At 39.8% G+C, this 18587-nt stretch overlaps 1 protein-coding gene across 38 annotated transcripts in view; it reads right to left on the bottom strand.

Moving 5' to 3' along the window:
• The window catches only part of EPB41L2 (erythrocyte membrane protein band 4.1 like 2), a 232406-nt gene that overhangs the window by 12656 nt on the left and 201163 nt on the right, over positions 1-18587 (bottom strand). For 12 of the 38 annotated variants that reach the window (XM_037740204.1, XM_037740202.1, XM_017533254.2 and 9 more), the window contains 6 exons: positions 18516-18569; positions 17751-18314; positions 15591-15713; positions 13675-13773; positions 11803-11883; positions 6820-6935 (listed from right to left, as the gene is read on the bottom strand). In XM_037740204.1, the coding sequence (XP_037596132.1) occupies positions 6825-6935; positions 11803-11883; positions 13675-13773; positions 15591-15713; positions 17751-18314; positions 18516-18569 (1032 nt within the window). In that variant the 3' untranslated portion in view covers positions 6820-6824. Of the gene's footprint in view, positions 1-6819; positions 6936-11802; positions 11884-13674; positions 13774-15590; positions 15714-17750; positions 18315-18515; positions 18570-18587 lie in introns of those variants that run through there. The other 26 variants (XM_017533260.2, XM_037740213.1, XM_017533257.2 and 23 more) reach the window with 8 other exon arrangements.

Below are 18587 nucleotides of genomic sequence, written 5' to 3'. Positions count from 1 at the left end.
AGGTATTCATGGCAGGTTAAAGAGTGGGACACAGGGTCTGTCTAAGAGGTTTCTGGGAATGGTGAAGTGACCCTGCTTTTAATAATCACAGCACTAGCTCCAATAGATCCATGACATCTAATGCTCTCCATCTTCTCAGATGAAGCCAGAAAGAGCTGATGGAAGAGCAAAAGGTACTATTACTGGGTTTTCAACTTAAAACACTGTCCATGTAGAATCTCTCTGTTTTCAACCCATTACAGGGCCCTTTCCCTACTACCAGACTGAAACAGCTCTGACAAAGGCTCCAAGTTGACCCCTGTTCACCAATTCCCAAAACCACACTCATTTGGTTTTTCTGCCATATTTAATACTTGGTTCCTCTCTCCTTCTTGAAGTTATCTTGCTTTGCAGCTGTGTCACTTCCCCTTTTTCCCTGTTTTCTTTCTGCCTCCTGGCTCCTCCTTCTTTATGGCCTCTGTTCCCTGGACCTCAACTCCGAGCCAGCCCCGGATAATACAGCTCAAACCACAGGCTCCATCAGTACACGACGCATTCAGGAGACTCACAAATCTCTCAACACTCTTGTGCTTCCGAATTTGCCACCTCTGCATATCATATGCATCTCAAACTCAGTATCTCTGGGGTAGAAAATTTTCATTTTCATTGGACTTTTAAGAGCAAAAAGGGTTCATGGCCGACCTTGTAAGTTATAGAAAGTTCTTAACAACCTGCCTTGGAAAAAAGCTCTTCTGTTTCTATTATCATCCCCAGTTTACAGAGGACAGCTCTAGACAAAGGGCCGAAATCTGCCAAGGTCACACAACTAAGAAGTAGATCCGAGCCCAGCAAATCTGCTATCCTGTGCTCCCTCTGAACATGCAGACGATCTGGGAAACTTCCAATTAATCATGTCATGGGTGTGAATAAGATGGGGCCTTACAGATTCACTTCGAAGCTTCCTCCAGAATTCATATGACAGTTGGTCTCTCCAGCAGTACCACAGAACAAAAAATATACCTTTGCTTTAAAGTAGCCAAGCAGAGAAAACTGACCATAGTAATATGGCCATGACATGCAAAAGACAAGACTCATGTATTGCATGATTCAAATTATACGTGCCAACATCAACTCCTTGTCTAGGCCAAAAACCTAAATATAATGTGTGATTCTCCTCTGCTTCCATCTTCCCAGTGCACTAACTTCCACAGCCTCATGCCGACAGTCAACAAGTCACAGAGAAGGTAAGTGACTTGACTCTATTTGAGAGTCACCATCTCTCAAATATAGGAGGAGCACCCTATCACTTTCAGGATAGTTTAGCCTCCTCAGCTTGGCTTAGAAGACTCCTTGGCATCGGGCCTCTGCCTCCTTCCTCTTGCATCTCCATCACTCTCCTACAAGTATCCCACAGTCCAGCTACATCTGATTGTGCGCTGTTCTTAGAGTGTCAGGTTCAATGCTCCCAATCCTGCCTGGAATGGCCCCCTTTACTCCTTTTTCATAGAGCTACCTCCTACTCAGCATGAAGCTTAAGTGAAACATCTCTGAAACCCTATTCTGGTTTAGAGGTCTCTCCTTCTTGTTCCCATCATGAGACTCAGAATATATCACAAAACTTGAAATTCTTCTGCTATCACTGATTATTGTCTGAAGTGCCGACCTTATTTTATTTGATATTTAGCAAAACAGTAGACAAAACCCAGTGGGCGTTCCATACATATTTATGCAACGAACAAATAAATGAACAGATGAGTGAAAGGATGGGCAGCCACTCCTCTGTCATTTCATACCTCAGGTGCTCGCTGCTTTTGGATAAACAGGAGGCTTCGTTCACTTTTTTACCCTACATCAATGATTACTCTAAGAGTCAGAGAGGCGCCTGTGAAGTCTGGGTTGGGAGAGCTCCCTCTCCTGTGGCTCATTCTTTCTGAGGCCACACAGATACCACCACCAGGCCTGGAACCCTTCTCCCTCCTGATCGGGACTCTTTGGGAATATGACTGCAGTGGTAATAAGGTCAGCAATATTTTTCATCCATATGAGGGCTCATAAATATGCATTTGAGCTAAGCTGGCAGGAGGGAGTAGTCCTTAAAAGGACATAAAAAAGTTACAAAGATTTAGTGAAGTCCTTACCTAAAGTGTGTTTTCTTTTTAACAGAGTTTGCATTTAGCTCCTCTCTGCCTCACAGCTGGCCACCACCTGCTGAGACAGGTGGACTTGGGAGGTTCGTCCTCTGCAGGTTATTCTTTTACCGTCTTTCTGTCTGCCTCCCCCATCCCCCCACTTTCAACACTTGATCAAAAGCTCAGAGCTACTCCAAAGGCAGAGATCAGGTCAGGAGGAGAGCTTTATGTGCCTGAAAAAGGGAGATGGAGCAGATACATTGCAGACAGTTCCCCTTCTTTTTTGACATTCAGATATTGTCCTGATCCTGCTCTTTGCCTTGGCCCACCTGCTGCCTCTGTGGGATCCTGGCAGTAGCTGAAACAGTGAAAACACACTCTTCCCAGATCTGAGAGTCACCAGCAAAGGAAATTTTTTAAGAGTGAGCTGCAGCCAGTGGGGGGTGGAGATGCCAAAATGACTTTGAGACACTGAGGTCATTCCTAGTAGTCCTTCAGATTTCAAACTCAAACTTTGTTTCTCAAGTAATTGGTTAAATGTGTGATAGTTCCAGTCTCCTATTCTGCTCTCTCATAGCATTTTATTTCCTTCAGAGAGCTTATCACATTTACATTTTGCTCATTTGTTAATATTCACACCTCCCTTCCTGGAACACATCCTCTCCGCCAAGAAAGGTGACCGTGTTTGCTTTGTCTATCACAGAATCCTCAATACCTAGCCCTACCCTAGCACATTTGGGTGCCCATTAAATATTTTTTGAATGCATGAATCAGTCTTTCCAAATTTATGTAGTTTATTCATCTTATATGTAAGTTTATACTTTAACTTCCTAAATCTGTTTAACGATGCTTCTCATAAAAGCCTCTGAGATGGGCAAACTTCAAAAGCTGTGTGTCTGTGTTGTCCATTGTAAAAATGAATATAAGGTGCTAGGAATAAGTGATATAGCTAATTCATTTAAAAACTTATTAAAATGCTTCAAGTGAAGGTGGAGCTACTGGTAATGTTTAGAGTGTCACCAAGTTTTGTGTAGCGTTCTTAAGAAGTGACTGATTCATAAAATTTAGAGAAAAAAAATATCCTGTGCTATTACCTTGTTTTTATAATGCTCACTTTTCTCATTCTCTCATTCATTATCTTATCATTTCCTTAGAATAAGCCTTATGAGTTAAAAGCTAGATCATACAATTCACTGACTTGCCTAATGTCAATACAGTTTGATATCTGGCAACATGAAAACACAGCCTTCAGTCTTCTGATTCCTAAGAAAGAATCCTTTCAGCCTTCCGTATTTAAAACCATTAGGAACCAGGTGTGGTGGCAGGCGCTTGTAGTCCCAGCTACTCGGGAGGCTGAAGCAGGAGAACTGCTTGAACCCGGAAGGTGGAGGTTGCAGTGGGTCAAGATCGCACCACTGCACTCCAGCCTGGGCAACAGATAATCTGTCTCAAAAAAAAAAAATAATAATAAAACCATGAGGGGGCTGAGTACAGTGGCTCATGCCTATAAATCCAGCACTTTGGGAGGCAGAGGCCAGCAGATCACTTGAGGTCGGAAGTTCAAGACCAGCCTGCTCAACATGACAAAACCCTGGCTCTACTAAAAAATACAAAAATAAGCCAGGTGTGGTGGCAGGCGCATGTAATCCTAGCTACTTGGGAAGCTGAGGCAGGGAGAATTGCTTGAATCTTGGAAGCAGAGGTTGAAGTGAGCCGAGAATATGCCACCGTATTCCAGCCTGAGTGACAGAGTGAGACTCTGTCTCAAAAAAAATAAAAAATAAATAAAATCATTAGGGAAAAAACATCTCAAAGATAAAAAGATCAATATCTACATACAGCACAGTGCATTTACTCAGGCCACTGTATGTTTTATTTTTATAAAAATTGTTAATGATTTTGCTTATGGGCCCATTATATACCCTGTGTTTAAAATAGTATGTAAGATATGAAGAGTCAGGTTGCTAGATACAAGATTAATATAAAAAAGTCAACTGTGTATCTTTATGCTAGCAACAGCTAGAAAAGATTTGTAAGATCTCCCTTGATTAAAAAACTATACAATTATAATGAAAGACATTAAATAAGAAATATACAAATAGAGACCTTTTATGTTCATGGAAAAGAAGGCAATATTAGAAAGATGTAATTCTCCTCATATTGAGCTACAGAGTAACACACAATGCTAAAGTACAGCAGGATTTAATCTTAGAACCCAGTAATCTGATTCTAAAATTTCTACGTAACAGGAAGAGCAAATAATGAAGAAAAAGAACACTATTGGTGGTGGGACAAGGGTCACAGGAAGAGGGAAACACACCTACCATATATCAAGACCTATTATAAAGCTAAAGTAATTATGGCACTAGAGCAGGGATAGACACATGAACCAATAGAAACAGTGTCAGAAACACCCATACATGTAAGAAATGATATATGATGCTGCAGATGAGAGGCAGAAAGATGGGCTCTTCAATACAGTGGTAGAACGTCGGCTACTTATGTAGGAAATGAACCACTGCTTTTCATCATTTAGAAAAAATGATTTCAGATGGATTAAGAATATATGAAAAACAATGTTAAGATTTCTACCTAAAAATATCTTTATCACCTAACAGTATGGAAAGAACATTAAGTCATAAAGGAAAAGCTTGATAAACTCAACAATATCAACTATATTCAACTATTTTAATAATGAAAGACAAACCACTAACCTGAAGATATTTGCAACACATAAAACTGACAAAGGGCCAGGCGCAGTGGCTCACGCCTGTAATTCCAGCACTTTGGGAGACCGAGGCGGGCAGATCACAAAGTCAGGAGATTGAGATCATCCTGACTAACACAGTGAAACCTCATCTCTACTAAAAATACAAAAAATTAGCCGGGCATGGTGGTGCGCACCTGTCGTCCCAGCTACTCAGGACGCTGAGGCAGGAGAATCGCTTGAACCCGGGAGGCGGAGATTGCAGTAAGCCAAGATCACGCCACTGCACTCCAGCCTGGCAACAGAGGAAGACTCCGTCTCAAAAAAAAAAAAAAAAAAAAAAAAAAAAAAAAAAAAAAAAAAAAAAAAAAAAAAAAAAAAAAAAAAAGACAAAGGATCAGTATGTAGAAACTATCAAGAATCAGTTACCAATGAAAGAAAGAATGACAGGAAAAGCAGGCAAGAGAAGTAAACAAGCATTTAAGGTTTTGAATTTTTTGGCCATCTATATTTTCACAGAAGAGAAAACATGAATGGCCAAAAACCATATGAAAAGATATTAATGAAGGAAATGGGAACTATAATCACAGTTACACGTAAGTTCATATTCACCAAACTGGCAAAAAGGAGACTCCTGACCATTTAGATTATTTCATTTTTTTTTTTTTTGCTAATATTAGCAAGTATAATACTCTGGTTTCTCTTCAGGATTTAATCTTAGAACCCAGCAATCTGATTGTAAAATTTGTATGTAACAGGAAGATCCAAGAATGAAGAAAAAGAACACTGTTGGTTGTGGGGGGAGGGGAGGCAGGGGGATGGAGACACATCTGCCATTTACACAATTCTCTTCAGATTGTGTAAATCTTTCACCTTTTATTAATACCAGCAAATATAAATGTATACACATATAAATATTAAAATGTGATAAATACCATTGTAGGTGTATATTTATATATATTTATGATTAAGATAAATTCTTATAACTAGTTTAACGGTAGACATGTTTAATGTAGATTTTTTTAGATATATTTGCCCCAAATTTGTCCTCCATACAATATTACTAATTTACCCAGTAGTATACGAGTATATTTCCTGCACCCTCCTCAACACTGGTAAAAACATAAGTTTTGCCAAATTTACAGGTGAAAACTTGTCCACTGAATTTTTCATTTGTATTGATTTAAGTAATAGTGAGGCTGGAGATTTTTTGTTTATTGTTTTTAGTTTGCACATGTTTACTCATTTAATTCTCTGCTCATTTTTCTACAAAAGTGTTTAAATTTTCTTAATGACACAATAGAGTTCTTAATATATTCAGGATATTATTCCTTTCTCTGCCAAGCACATTAAACTTAATCATTTACCCTTTGCTTTTGTTTCTATTGGCTTAACTAAAGTATTTATTTCCATTTTTAAGTAGTCAAAGAAATATTTTCCTTTCTGGTTCATTCTTGGATGTATCTTTCTTTTTTTGAGACGGAGTCTCACTTACTCTGTCACCCAGGTTAGAGTTCAGTGGCACAATATTGGCTCACTGCAACGTCTGCCTCCCAGGTTGAAGTGATTCGCCTGCCTCAGGCTCCCAAGTATGGGATTACAGGCAGGCACCAACATGCCCATCTAATTTTTGTATTTTTAGTAGAGATGGGTGGATTCAACTCATCTCCCTCTTATCCCTCCTACAATAAAAATCTCTCAACCAAAGAAGGTAACAGCACCTTCCTGAAAGAGTCATTGTGAACATTAACTAATGTAACTTATAAACAGTAAAGCAATATAGGAATGTCAATCATTAGAAGCCCCTCAATAAACCAGAGTTATGACACCACACGACCATCAGTTGACAGAGATCATACCTGAGCAGATGTACTTGGAGATGACAACAATCTAGAAAGTCAAACAGGAAGGAGACTGACAGGAACTTTCATTTCACATCCCTTCACAGGTTCAGGAATACAGAGCAGTCATGAGAAAGGCCACAGACAATGAGGGCTCTCCTACCTTACTTACTCCTCCCCTTCCTCCTCCGCCAACTCTGTTTCTTTGTGTACCACCACTCTTGTGACCGACATGTCAGGGTGCTGCTCTCGGGCTTCCCTGATCGCCTGAGCCAGTGCCTGCCAAGGTCAGGACAGAGAACAGCTGTGAGCTCGGAACAGCCTCCATCTTACAACGGCAAAATACACGCACGGTGAACATGGGACCAAACCTCAAGCCAAGAGGCGCTCACTTCTTTATTTGAGGAAGCAGCAAGATTTGAAATGGGCTCATTGTCATTTTATAGATTGCTTCTCATTTCCTACATTTCCCAATCCTCTAGTCCACTTTCAAATAATGACACATGGAGGAAACATGTTGGCTTTGAAACCCAGGCTTATTATACTCACTGTGAGATCTGGAGAAAATAGTCTTTGGAGCTTAGCACTCTTAAATGTAACCCAAGGCCAATGCTGACTTGTAAAGATGATTTTAAGGTTTTCTGTGTGAATTGAAGTAATGATGTTTACATTATTACTTAGCATAGTGCCTGATCTAGACATTCGGGTGATAGTAGCCATCACCCAATTGCCTGCAACTGCAAGGCATAGGACCAAGCCTTGCTCATCTTTGTTCTCTTAGGCTCTCAGTAATTGTTTGAACTAAAATGTTTGCTGAACTAAAAGACTGCAGGAAAAATGTCTATAAACCTCTAGGGCACAAAACTAAAGAGCAGTAGCAACAAACATACAATTAGTAAAGCTAAAAAACAGAGACTGACTCATCTTCAGGTTATAAAATACAGGGCCCTATTTGACAGTTGACAAAACTGCAGGTGCAAAGAACAACAGGTCTTTCTCAAGGCCATCCAGCCTGTGAGCAGCAGGACAGGAGCGGGAAGGACCCAGAGGGATGACTCCAGCGGTTCATGGCCCCTTCCTTGGACCAAGGGGTAAGAAAGCAGAGTTTCTCTGTGCTTCATCAGAAAGTAAACTGTGTAAAAGTGTTGTGGCACAATGGAAAGATCCTATTTTTCAGAGGAGGAAAATGTCTTTCTTAATTATTGCTCATTTTGTTTTTAAAGAAGTTTTGGGAAGAAAACAAAACACCAGAGAACAATACTCAAAGTCCAGGAAATAATTCTAAAGGCCTGGTGCAGTGGCTTCCACCTGTAATCCCAGCACTCTGTGACACTGAGGCAGGCAGATCACCTGAGGTCAGGAGTTTGAAACCAGCCTGGCCAACATGGTGAAACCCAGTCTCTATTAAAAACACAAAATCAGCCAGGCATGGATGGCACACACCTGTAATCCCAGCTACTGGGTGGCTCAGGCGGTAAAATTGTTTGAACCCAGGAAGCAGAGGCTGCAGTGAGCCAAGATTGTGCCACTGCACTCCAGCCTGGGCAAAAGAGTGAGACTTCGTCTCAAAAAAAAAAAAAAGTATAGGAAAGAATTCTAAAACAAAGAGAAAATTTTACTAGCACAGAGATTACCATATCTCATAAAGAAACTATGCATCTGAAAAAAAGCCATGCAATTTTTTCCTTTGCTGTCAGCTGCCTAAAGGGATAACTGCAGTTCTTGTTTTCATGATAGGTTCTAAGGTTACTGAGCAGAACTCTGAGCCTCATTTCATTTAATAAAAAAAAAAAAAACATTAAAAAAAAAAAAAAAAAAAAAAAAAAAACAGTAAAGATACCAAAAAAAAAAAGACATCATTTTTATACCAAAAATTTTTTGCACAGAAACTTGGAAGACACTTGAGGGTGCTTAAATTTCCACCAGGGAACAAACTCTGGTGAGCCACCTGTGTCGGGATGAGACGGAAATGAGACATGGAACCAGCCTCCAAGCTGGGCAGTAGCAGAAGTGTTTGTCAAGTGGGGAGAGTGAATGGCTGGAGGGCTAGCATGAAGCAGGAGCAGGAGCAGGTAGCTTTCAGTGTGTTGATTGGAATGGGAATAGGGAAGGGAAAGGAAGCGTAGGAGTGAGCGCAGGAGAGCAGTCCTAGTGTGTGTGTGTGTGTGTGTGTGTGTGTGTGTGTGTGTGTGTGTGTGTGTGTGTGTGTGTGTTTACAAGGAAGGAGACTGGAATGATCCAAACCATTTACTACATGTTGGTTTGTGCAGTCCACACTGGGAATAGCCAAAGACAAGGACAAGCTCTGGTGAGAGCCAAATGTAGCTACAAATGATCAAATACTTTGTGTTCACTACAATCATCTGCCTACAGTAAACTAGGGCGACTGTTAAAGAGAAAATGTAGGTGATGCCCAAGGGAAGGCAACACGTGTAAAATACACTCTAATTAACAAAAAGGTTGGGAAAAGCAAAAACTGCTATAGTCATCTGGAAATCATTCAAAATCAATTTGTTATAACCCCTTTCATTCCATAACATCAGCACACTAAATTAAATACTATAAAAATGTTAATTTATTATGGCAATAATAAGGATTATGAGAAAACTATCATATCTTACTGCCAAATTGAGAATTATTTCTTAGAAAGAAATACGCTCTGAAGAGCAACTGCAGTGTAGTTTATCCCTCCCTGGTATGGAGCTGAAAGTGTCATGACCAGCACAGGGTGAAGAATCTGCAAAGCAAGTTTCTGTAAAAGCATGCCTCTTTGATTTGCCAGCACAAAAAAGACTTCTTTTTTTCTGTCTGGCCCAGTGAAAGTGTACTTCCATTTTAAGATTCTTTTTAAAGTAGGCAAGGAACTGAAAATGAGGTCCATGTTATGAAGGTCACTACATGATCAACATCAGATTTTGACAGGAAAGTGATTTCATCATTTAATTTTACGTAGCTCTGTCATCTCATTATAGGCTTTAAGGAGAAAGTGAACCCACAACAGATTCTGGTGACAAATACCAAAAGCCACAATTACGTTTACTCAAAAATGTTGGCCAGGTACGGTAGCTCACGCCTGTAATCTCAGGCACTTTGGGAGGCCAAGGTGGGTGGATCACCTGAGATCAGGAGTTTGAGACCAGCCTGGCCAACATGGTGAAACCCCATCTCAACTAAAAACACAAAAACTAGCTGAGTGTGGTGGCATGTGCCTGTAGTCCCAGCTACTCAGGAGGCTGAGGGAGGAGAATCACTTGAAGCTGGTAGGCGGAGGCTGCAGTAAGCTGAGATCATGCCATTGCACTCCAGCCTGGGGAACAGAGGGAGACTCTGTCTCCTCACCAAAAAAAAAAAGTTCATGCTATCTCACAAACATACAAAGGCGAAATTTCTGTTCTCTTCATTTAGATATCTGACCTCAGTTTTAGAAAGGGCTGAAACATCACTTCATATACACAAAAAGAGATTCCTGTCCTGGCAGCAACAGCACCATGGCTGCAAGGTCATCATGATTTTTTTTTAAGAGTTAGATGCTATGTGTTATTTTGGCAGTTGTATTTCAGATTGCGTTTCTAATATTTGCCTTTCAGAGGCAGTACTACCTAGATTTGAATTTTTGGGTGAAACGGGCCAAAATATTCTTTTGCCTTTTATAACAAAATTATTTTGCCGTTTGTTATAAAAGGCAAAAGAATATCCATAGGTGAAACCTGAGTATAATACTACTGGAAAGGTGGTGTTTTAAAGTATGCGAAAGGCCTAGTTCAGTGGGGAAAGAGGAGAGAAAAAGCAATGGCTGGGAGAAGACTCTAGAGACCCTAGTTTGCACTTTCCACCATGCCAAAGAATGTGGGCTGTGCCTCACATATTCTAGGAATTCAATGAGTGCTTATTGAGAAGAGTCCCAGAGACAGAGTAGGAAGCAGGTTTGCTCCAACTTGAGGTCAGGGGACTCTCAAGACTGTTCCAGTGGACAGTAGAATAAGTCCTCTCTGGAAAGCTGGAAGCTTGTTTTCCATTCATTTCCCATGGTAAACAGACAAGTGTACTAATCCTCTCCTAGGAATCTCCAGTCCTATGTCAAAATCCAGAGTCAAGGCAACCTTTTAGCCTCTAATAATGCTTAAGAAAAATTTAAAAGTATATTATGAATATGTAAGCCAAATCATGCTTACAAAGGTCAAAAAAAATTAGGAGTAATTTTCTGCTTAGGCATGAAAAAATCCATTTATCTCTGATCACATATAGGAAGTCTTTCTCAAATGAGAAATTCTGTTCTCTAAAATTCTCTTTCCTGAGCTCGGTATTATGTCCAAGCTGTGTAACTATCATTAGCTCCTACTCCCCAGCTAAGATGGTCAATTGAGTATTTCTTTTCCTTTTCTTCAAGTTGTTATACAAAGAAAACAGCTTGGTCTCCTTTAAAGCTGAGTTTAAATCACTGAAAAAAAAATTGTCAGCATCACTTGGGACTGCAGTCTAAAAACTGCTCTCAAAGTCTCCAGCAGCCCCATTCATCACCTGCTCAAAGCCATGCATGCTGCCAAAGTTAACATTAGAATGGAAGCATGATTCTTTTAAAAAATTTTCAGAATCAACGTAAATTTTCACTTTGTAAGAAACCTTATATTACCTCCCCTCCCCAAATAACAGCAATTTAATAAATAATTTTATTAAATTATTTATGCTTTTGTAGCTATCTTATGTACAGAAAACACTTGGTAGTAAATGGCTCAAATTTTCTAATGCCATAAATATACTTGAAAAGTTCCTAAAAGTAGGCATAGGTCAAGCTTAGAGGCTTTCTTCATTTTTTGGAAGCCGGTACATTAAACTGCCATTCATTTTTAAATATTTGATCACTTGCTGTTAAACTAGGTGCACGTGAATCTAGTTTTCCAGAAATCCTCCAGATTACTTTGACCCAAAAGTGCATGTAAAGAGAGTGGGAAATAAAGACAAATCTGTGTTTTATGCTGATTCAGAGGCAGGGAAGCTCGTATCCAGGCTGTGTCTTTATCGCCTGCTTAGGAGGTGGACTTCATCCAGGAGGTGCTGGGAGAAGAGGTTTACACAGGTATGCGACATGATGACAAATGTGAAACTTAGAAAACAAACATGGTCATTTCCGGAACTCGAACTTATTTACCTGGTCATGATCAATATCTGCATCTCCTGTAATCACAATGCGTTTCTCAATTCTTGTTTCAGAAATTCCACCTTTTACGGTCTAAAGGTCATAAAGAAGAAGAGGAAAAAAAATGCATGTTTACACAGAGCAAACAGAGGTGGAGTTCACCCAGACCTGCTGATCATCATAAGGCTACATACACCAAGCAGCAGAAGGCTGATATTCTAGAAACACTCTGTGCTTTATTTTTAAGCTCAATAGAGAATCCTATTATTAAAGTTATAGCATCCACAAGTACCCCTCAACTGACAGCAATCTTAAAAGTAATTTATCAATATTTCCAGATGGCATCTGCCCCATCTTAATGTCACGTGAATAAGATAGGACAGATATTATTGAATCCAAGTAGCTCCTTTAGGGCATTCTGTTATAATTTCCCAAGTTTCTTTACTCCTAGCTGGCCAATTTTTAAAAAGGAGAGTAGAGTAGGGAGAAATCAGTTATTTGCAGAATTACAAGAAACTGTAACAATTTAGGTATCTGTTTTCAGTTTGAGAAATTGTTTAATGTGATAGATATATTTTTCCCCAACACAGAAGACTTCTGTATGATTTGATGGTTTTGACTGACAGATTCTGAGCATACAAATTCATTTGCTGATTTTGTTCGTTTCATTCAGTGCAATAATTTTAAAAAGGATTTGTTTTGGTTTAAGATATGGAAGATGGGTGAGATTTTTGTTAAATGTTTGATGACACCCTGCAGAAGTAGTCATGCATGGGGACATGGCGCATAGCTGGACAAAGGCTGTGGAGGTGCCTGGAGGAAGGTGCTCCCAAAGTGCCTCACAGCGCTCTGGGCTCCCTGCAAGCTGAGAGTGCCTGGGGCACATTGGATGAGGCTGAGGAGATCATCTGGCTGTGACCTTCTAAACAGTCAATAAGCAAATTTCACACCATCCTGGGAAAGCACACGTCCAACCTCTACAACTCGGATAAATGCACACTGTCAGTCACAAGTGACGGCATTTTACTGTAGGAAACAAGACTTATCACTAAGTTTAACAACTGTATATGCTTTAAAATGAACACCAACAGTACCTTGCATTTATGTGGCATTTTAAAATTTTGCTGTTTTGTAAACTGTTGTTGAAACATGGGTTGGAAAGGGCACAGGGGATACCTTTAAGACCTTTAGACACTAATCCAACGTAAAAAGTAGAAGCAGGAGGACATAGTGGAAAATAAGGCTGGAGTTGGAAATCTGATGACTTCAGCATGCATCAGAATCACCTGGAAGCTTCTGAAGACACTTCCAGGGTTTCAGGAGGGCTGGAGTGGGGCCTTGCTATTTATACTTCTAATGATGTTCCAGGAGAAGCTGATGCTGTTGATCCAGGGACCACTGGTTACCCAGTGCTAAACATTTAGAGACTATGCGGGGAGAGAGGAAGGAATGCCCCAAATCAGCATACTAGCAATCTTAAATAAATGAGGAAAATTCTACATTTTTTGAACTTGCTGAAAATTCTGAATGATGGCCTTCATTCACTTGCTTTAGTCAGGAAGGCTGGCTTAGTAAAAGTAGAAGCACAAGCTTGTTTTTACTAAATTATAAATTTTATTAAATTATTTATGCTTTTGTAGCTATCTTACGTACAGTTACTCATAACATATTTTTACCCCCTTGTACTTTACAAAAGCGCAATTTGATTTGAATGCATTTGTCAATGGAGCCTAATTTCTTGGATGCTTTAAACCAAGGCATTTTTATTTCACTGGCACTGTCTGTATCTTACTTGGAAGTGTGTACAGGAACAGAGAAACAATTCAGAAAAGATTCAGTCTGTAATGCACCATCCTCTCCATATGATCCCCTGCATTGCTTTACCTTGGTGATGTGTGTGGTTGTCGTTGTTGACATGGACTCAGATGTGATGGTTTGTGCAGTCAGTAACGTGCCCGAATCACCACCAGCCCCGCCATCAATCTTTGGATAGTTGGGGGAAAAATACAAAGTAATGCTTAACTTCCATTATGTTGTCAGGGAAGACCCCCGCCCCACTGAATATGCATCTTTTAAAATCTATGTGGTTTGCATGTTTGTAGTGGTCATTTACTGCCCCAGAGAGTGGCTGGTATTTAAAACCAAGTAGAGGCAAAAGGCTAGGCGCACATGGAGAAGTAAACTCCACTGTGTGAGTGGAGAAAAAAGAGGAGAACGGACAAGAATGGACACAGGAGGTGGGACTGCAAGCTACAAGGGAATTATGACAGAATTTGTCTGAAGAACATTTGCAGAAGCTAGAAAAAGAAACTAGAGAGACAGGCAGAGAAGTTTCCGCAGTGACCAGCAGCTCTGAGTTTGTTATGTTTTAAGCACAGGTGGGTAAAAATAGATAAATATTTTATCAGATTACCATGTAATAGAACCTGACTAGGACACACTGAATCTGCCTGATTTGCTTATCTACTTACCTTAGTAGATTTTTTTTATCAACTACATTGTTCCTGTAATAGTTTGTATGTTGTGAGCATATATATGGGCACATTTATTTCAATATTATACATACACATGTGCTCTCTACATACATATATATAAACCCCATACATATGTTAAAATAAATGTTAACTTGTTTGCTTTGATATTGAAAGATGCAGAAGGTTCTAGAGTTTCCAAGGGCAAACAATGAAGCAAATTAATAGCCTAATAGTTTATGTTAAGATCACAAAACATATTTGCCTTCTGTTTCCTGACACTGACAAAAGGAAGTAACTGGATGGTACAGAGTCTCTCTGACTGTAAGAGGAAAGGAAAGCTCTTTCCAACGTGGGTCATGCACCTGTACTTCTTCATTCTGGCAACTTACCACAATACAGACACATGACTAATGCTCCCCGCCGCAGTCATTTAGAAGAAACCTATTTGTGCGTACGTGGGATCGATGCACATGCAGGGATGCCATACCCAAAATAATTTTTAGAAACGTTTCATATGTGCACGCATTAAACCTTTTAAAAATATATTGAGAGGACAATAACCTGACCTCCTCCACCATGATACAATTCTACCACAGAAGGTTCAATTTCTCGGTGAAGAAAATATTTATTGTATATTCTCTTTTGAAATGATGAATGCTTTCCCTTTTTTTTGTTATTCTTAAGGTTAAACATCTTAATGCTTATTTCAAATCTTTACAGAACCAATGTGTGAAAACGTAAAATCAAACACACAAATCTTGTAAATCTTTAGACACATGGTATCACCATTCACATAAGAATGACTACATATGTCTTTAGAAAAAATCCCACATGAAGGAGAAGCACAAATCTGTATGTGCATGTATGTGTTATTACAAGTAAGAATGAGTTGACTTTGTCTATTTTCACAGAGTTAGAGAGGGAAGGAAGCCTAAATTACATCCACAACTAGATCCAATTATTAATCCATGAATTTTATCAGATAAACCTTGCAAGACAATTTGTTTCCTAAGTGTACACAAACATTCTTGGATATGTCAACCCAGAAATGGCTTTCAATAATGTGAACAAGATTGATACTCTCTGTCCTAAATAATCATATGTACAGTTCCCCTATAATTACTGGGTTGCCAACTGAATTGCAGCTCTCTGTCTCAATCTAAGACAGAAAAATAGCAAATTATGTTGTTGAAGTACAGTTACAAAGTGGAGATACAAAAGCTACATTAAAGCCAGAAATGTGTAAACTAAGAGAAGAAAGAATGAAAACACGGACATACTTAGTGAAAAAAGAGTTCGAACAGTCCAAGGCTAGAGCTTTTGTACCTGTGGAGACTCATATGTGATGGTTTTGGTCTCAGTTTGGACAATGGGGACTTCCTTGGTGGAGATTTCTGTCCTTTGTGAGGCATCAGAAATTGTTACCATCTCTGTTTTTACCACTGGTGGCTGGGGTGGAAAAGGAAGGGAAAAATAAATTCTAGAGGTAATAAAGTAAAAGTGCTTAATGGAACCTTCACAAATAATTGTAAGAAACATATCCAAACACACACTCATGCACAAAAGAAAAGAGTAAAAGCAAATAATCTAAAACAAACAAAAGAAAAAGAAAAATTTTCCTTCAAATATATCTTATGTACACATACATACATATGTATACACATACATATGAATGTGCACATGTGTATATACACGTACATGAAAAATAAGCTGACATGATGGCTTCCTAAACTATGTTACTCTTCAAATTAAGATGGCCCCAAACTACTTACATGTCAAGCCTAGTGTATAGTCTCTCTCTCTCTCTCACACACACACACACACGCACACACACACACACACACACACACACACACTTTCTCTCTCTCTCTCTCTCTCTCTCTCTCTCTCTTTCTAGCTTCGGGCAAGTAATAATAAATTGAAAAGAAAATAAAATGAACTACATTAAGTGACCTGTCTCTATTTTTATCATAGTTTAAAGGACTGCATAGTTTGTGTAAGGGCTCACTGCCTTTAACTGGCACGCCAGCTAGGTAGGCTAGGATTTGTTCTTTTGCCCAAAATGCCTTTTCTGCCTTATTGTTAACAGACACACCACTTTCAGAAAGGATGTCTTCGAGTGTTACTGTTTTCAATTATACTTGTCTAAAACCTGCAGTGTTTCTTCTGTATTACATAAGTTAAAATGCTCTATCTAAAATTACCCCATCCATGTCGCACCAACACTTTGAACAACTTAAAACATTAAAGGAAGGTTCGACGGCTTATTAACATTGTAGTCTGCCGAGTATGCATGATTAATATTAATGCAACACCAGACTATACTACTACTAAAACACTGCAGTACTTTCTTTGAGAGAACATTCTCAACAGGGATAATTATTTAAAGAAGAGTAACCATATGTCAAATACAGAACAGTTCAAAGTGTTCAAAGGCTCTTGAAAAATCTTCTCTGAAGTGAAACAGAAGTTTAAAAGTAACATGGTTTAAATCCACTTCATTATTTTAAGACAAAGTCACTTCAACATTTTCCATCCCATCGAAGATAACAAAATAGGAATAAATCTCTGTATTGTAGGCATTTCATATTAGAATCAAGAAATATTCCCAAGGAAGTAAACTCTCCCTCAGCCTAACTCCCAAAGGAGAGACACTGCACCTAGTGACCAAGGCTTAATCTAAGAGAAGTCTGAAAAGTTCTCCTCTTCAAAGAGAAAAGAAAAAGATTCATATCCAGTGTAGATAATCCATCAGACATATAATCATCTGGCAAAGACTCCAGAATTGACATTAGGATGGAATGAGAAGAGAGGATCTCTTCCTATCAAATATTGCCTAGCCTCTGGCTGCCTGGAAGGATAGAAAGGCTCTTAACCAAACCATATAAATCCTGGAATCCACAAATGGAAATCACAGCGGCATTCAGGGAATAACATTCTCATCACTGCTGGATACTGCATTTGGAGAAACACAGTAATCAGAGCCTGCTGTCATTTCTAAAACTCTGAAGTTGAAGAGTAAAAGAATGATCCAAGAAGTCAAACCCAGTCATGACATCAGGGGCACACGCACTCAACAGTGACCATTTTTTTTTCAACATTACATACACATTTTTCTAATTAAACCAACAGGAAAAAAAAAGGCATTTAGTGTGAGGAAGCAGTGCAACTAAAGACAAAACAGTTGGAAACACCCAAAACATGCAAAGAAAAATTTAAATGTGGAAAGGGAAGGAACACTGGATATGGTGCTTGCAGGAAAGTTTACCCTACAGGTGTCCAGTGGCAGCAGAGAAGCTGGAACCCATGAACTGAGCTGGCAGAAAATCCACAGAGCAGTGCCTTCCCCCTTCCTCCCATGAGAGAGAAAAATCAGATTCTTGTTGAAAAAGGCTGAAGAACTGGGAGGACAGGAGAAGAAAGGCAGGAGTTCCCCACCTGAGAAGCAGCTCTAGAGTTTGGCTCCCACTTGGGACTCCCATTTACCTCTGAACAACAAATAATTTGTGGCAAAACATCAATGTCAACATGGGACACCTCTCCGTTAACTTTCTGTGGCTCTTCCTCTGCTTCTTCTCCCACGTCTTGCTTAAGAGCGCCTTCATGTACACTCTTCTCTCCAGGGATCTTTGGGGCACCTACATTTTCCTGGATCAGTGTTTCTACTGTGATTACACTGGCACCTGCTTGTGTGACTGGGCTGGCTTCGGGCACTGCTTCCTCCCTCTCTACTACCTTGGCTGCCGGGCGGGGTTCTTCCTCCACCTCTTCTTCATACTCCTGTTCCTCCCTGATGGTGCCCTCGGTCACTCGGTGGTGGGGACGGTACTCTCCCACGTCTTCCTCCTCACTGTCACTGCTGCTGCTGCTGCTCTCAGAAGACAGGGAGGTGGAGTCTTTTTGTGTCACAGGCTCCACCTTACGTATCTCCCCAGGACCACTCCCAGGTGATAGCTCTTTACCATTCATTTCTTCTGTGATTACTCTTTCGTCTTTCCCAACCTCTGCCCGCTTCTTCTCCTCCACTATATTCAGAGTCTCATGTGAACTCTATACAAAAAAAGATGGACGAGGGAAAACAAAAATAGATGAATAAATAAAAAGCATGGAATCCCAAATTAACTGATGGCAGATTCATGTCATGGAGAAAAACAAAGATGATTATGATGGCTGACTGAAAGGGAAGCGGGGCAAACGTGAGGGCGATGAGGAACGTGAGGCAATGGTGTTAACGTGGAAAAAGGGGAGAACCTTAACAGCATCCCTGGCTCCAGTGCAAGGCCCTTCTGACTCAGGAGCACGTGTCTGCGGAACAAAAAGCAA

The sequence above is a fragment of the Cebus imitator genome, unplaced genomic scaffold (assembly GCF_001604975.1).
Source record: "Cebus imitator isolate Cc_AM_T3 unplaced genomic scaffold, Cebus_imitator-1.0 Scaffold81, whole genome shotgun sequence".
Classification (NCBI taxonomy): Eukaryota; Metazoa; Chordata; class Mammalia; order Primates; family Cebidae; genus Cebus; species Cebus imitator.
This window is presented reverse-complemented; position numbering and strand designations above follow the sequence as displayed.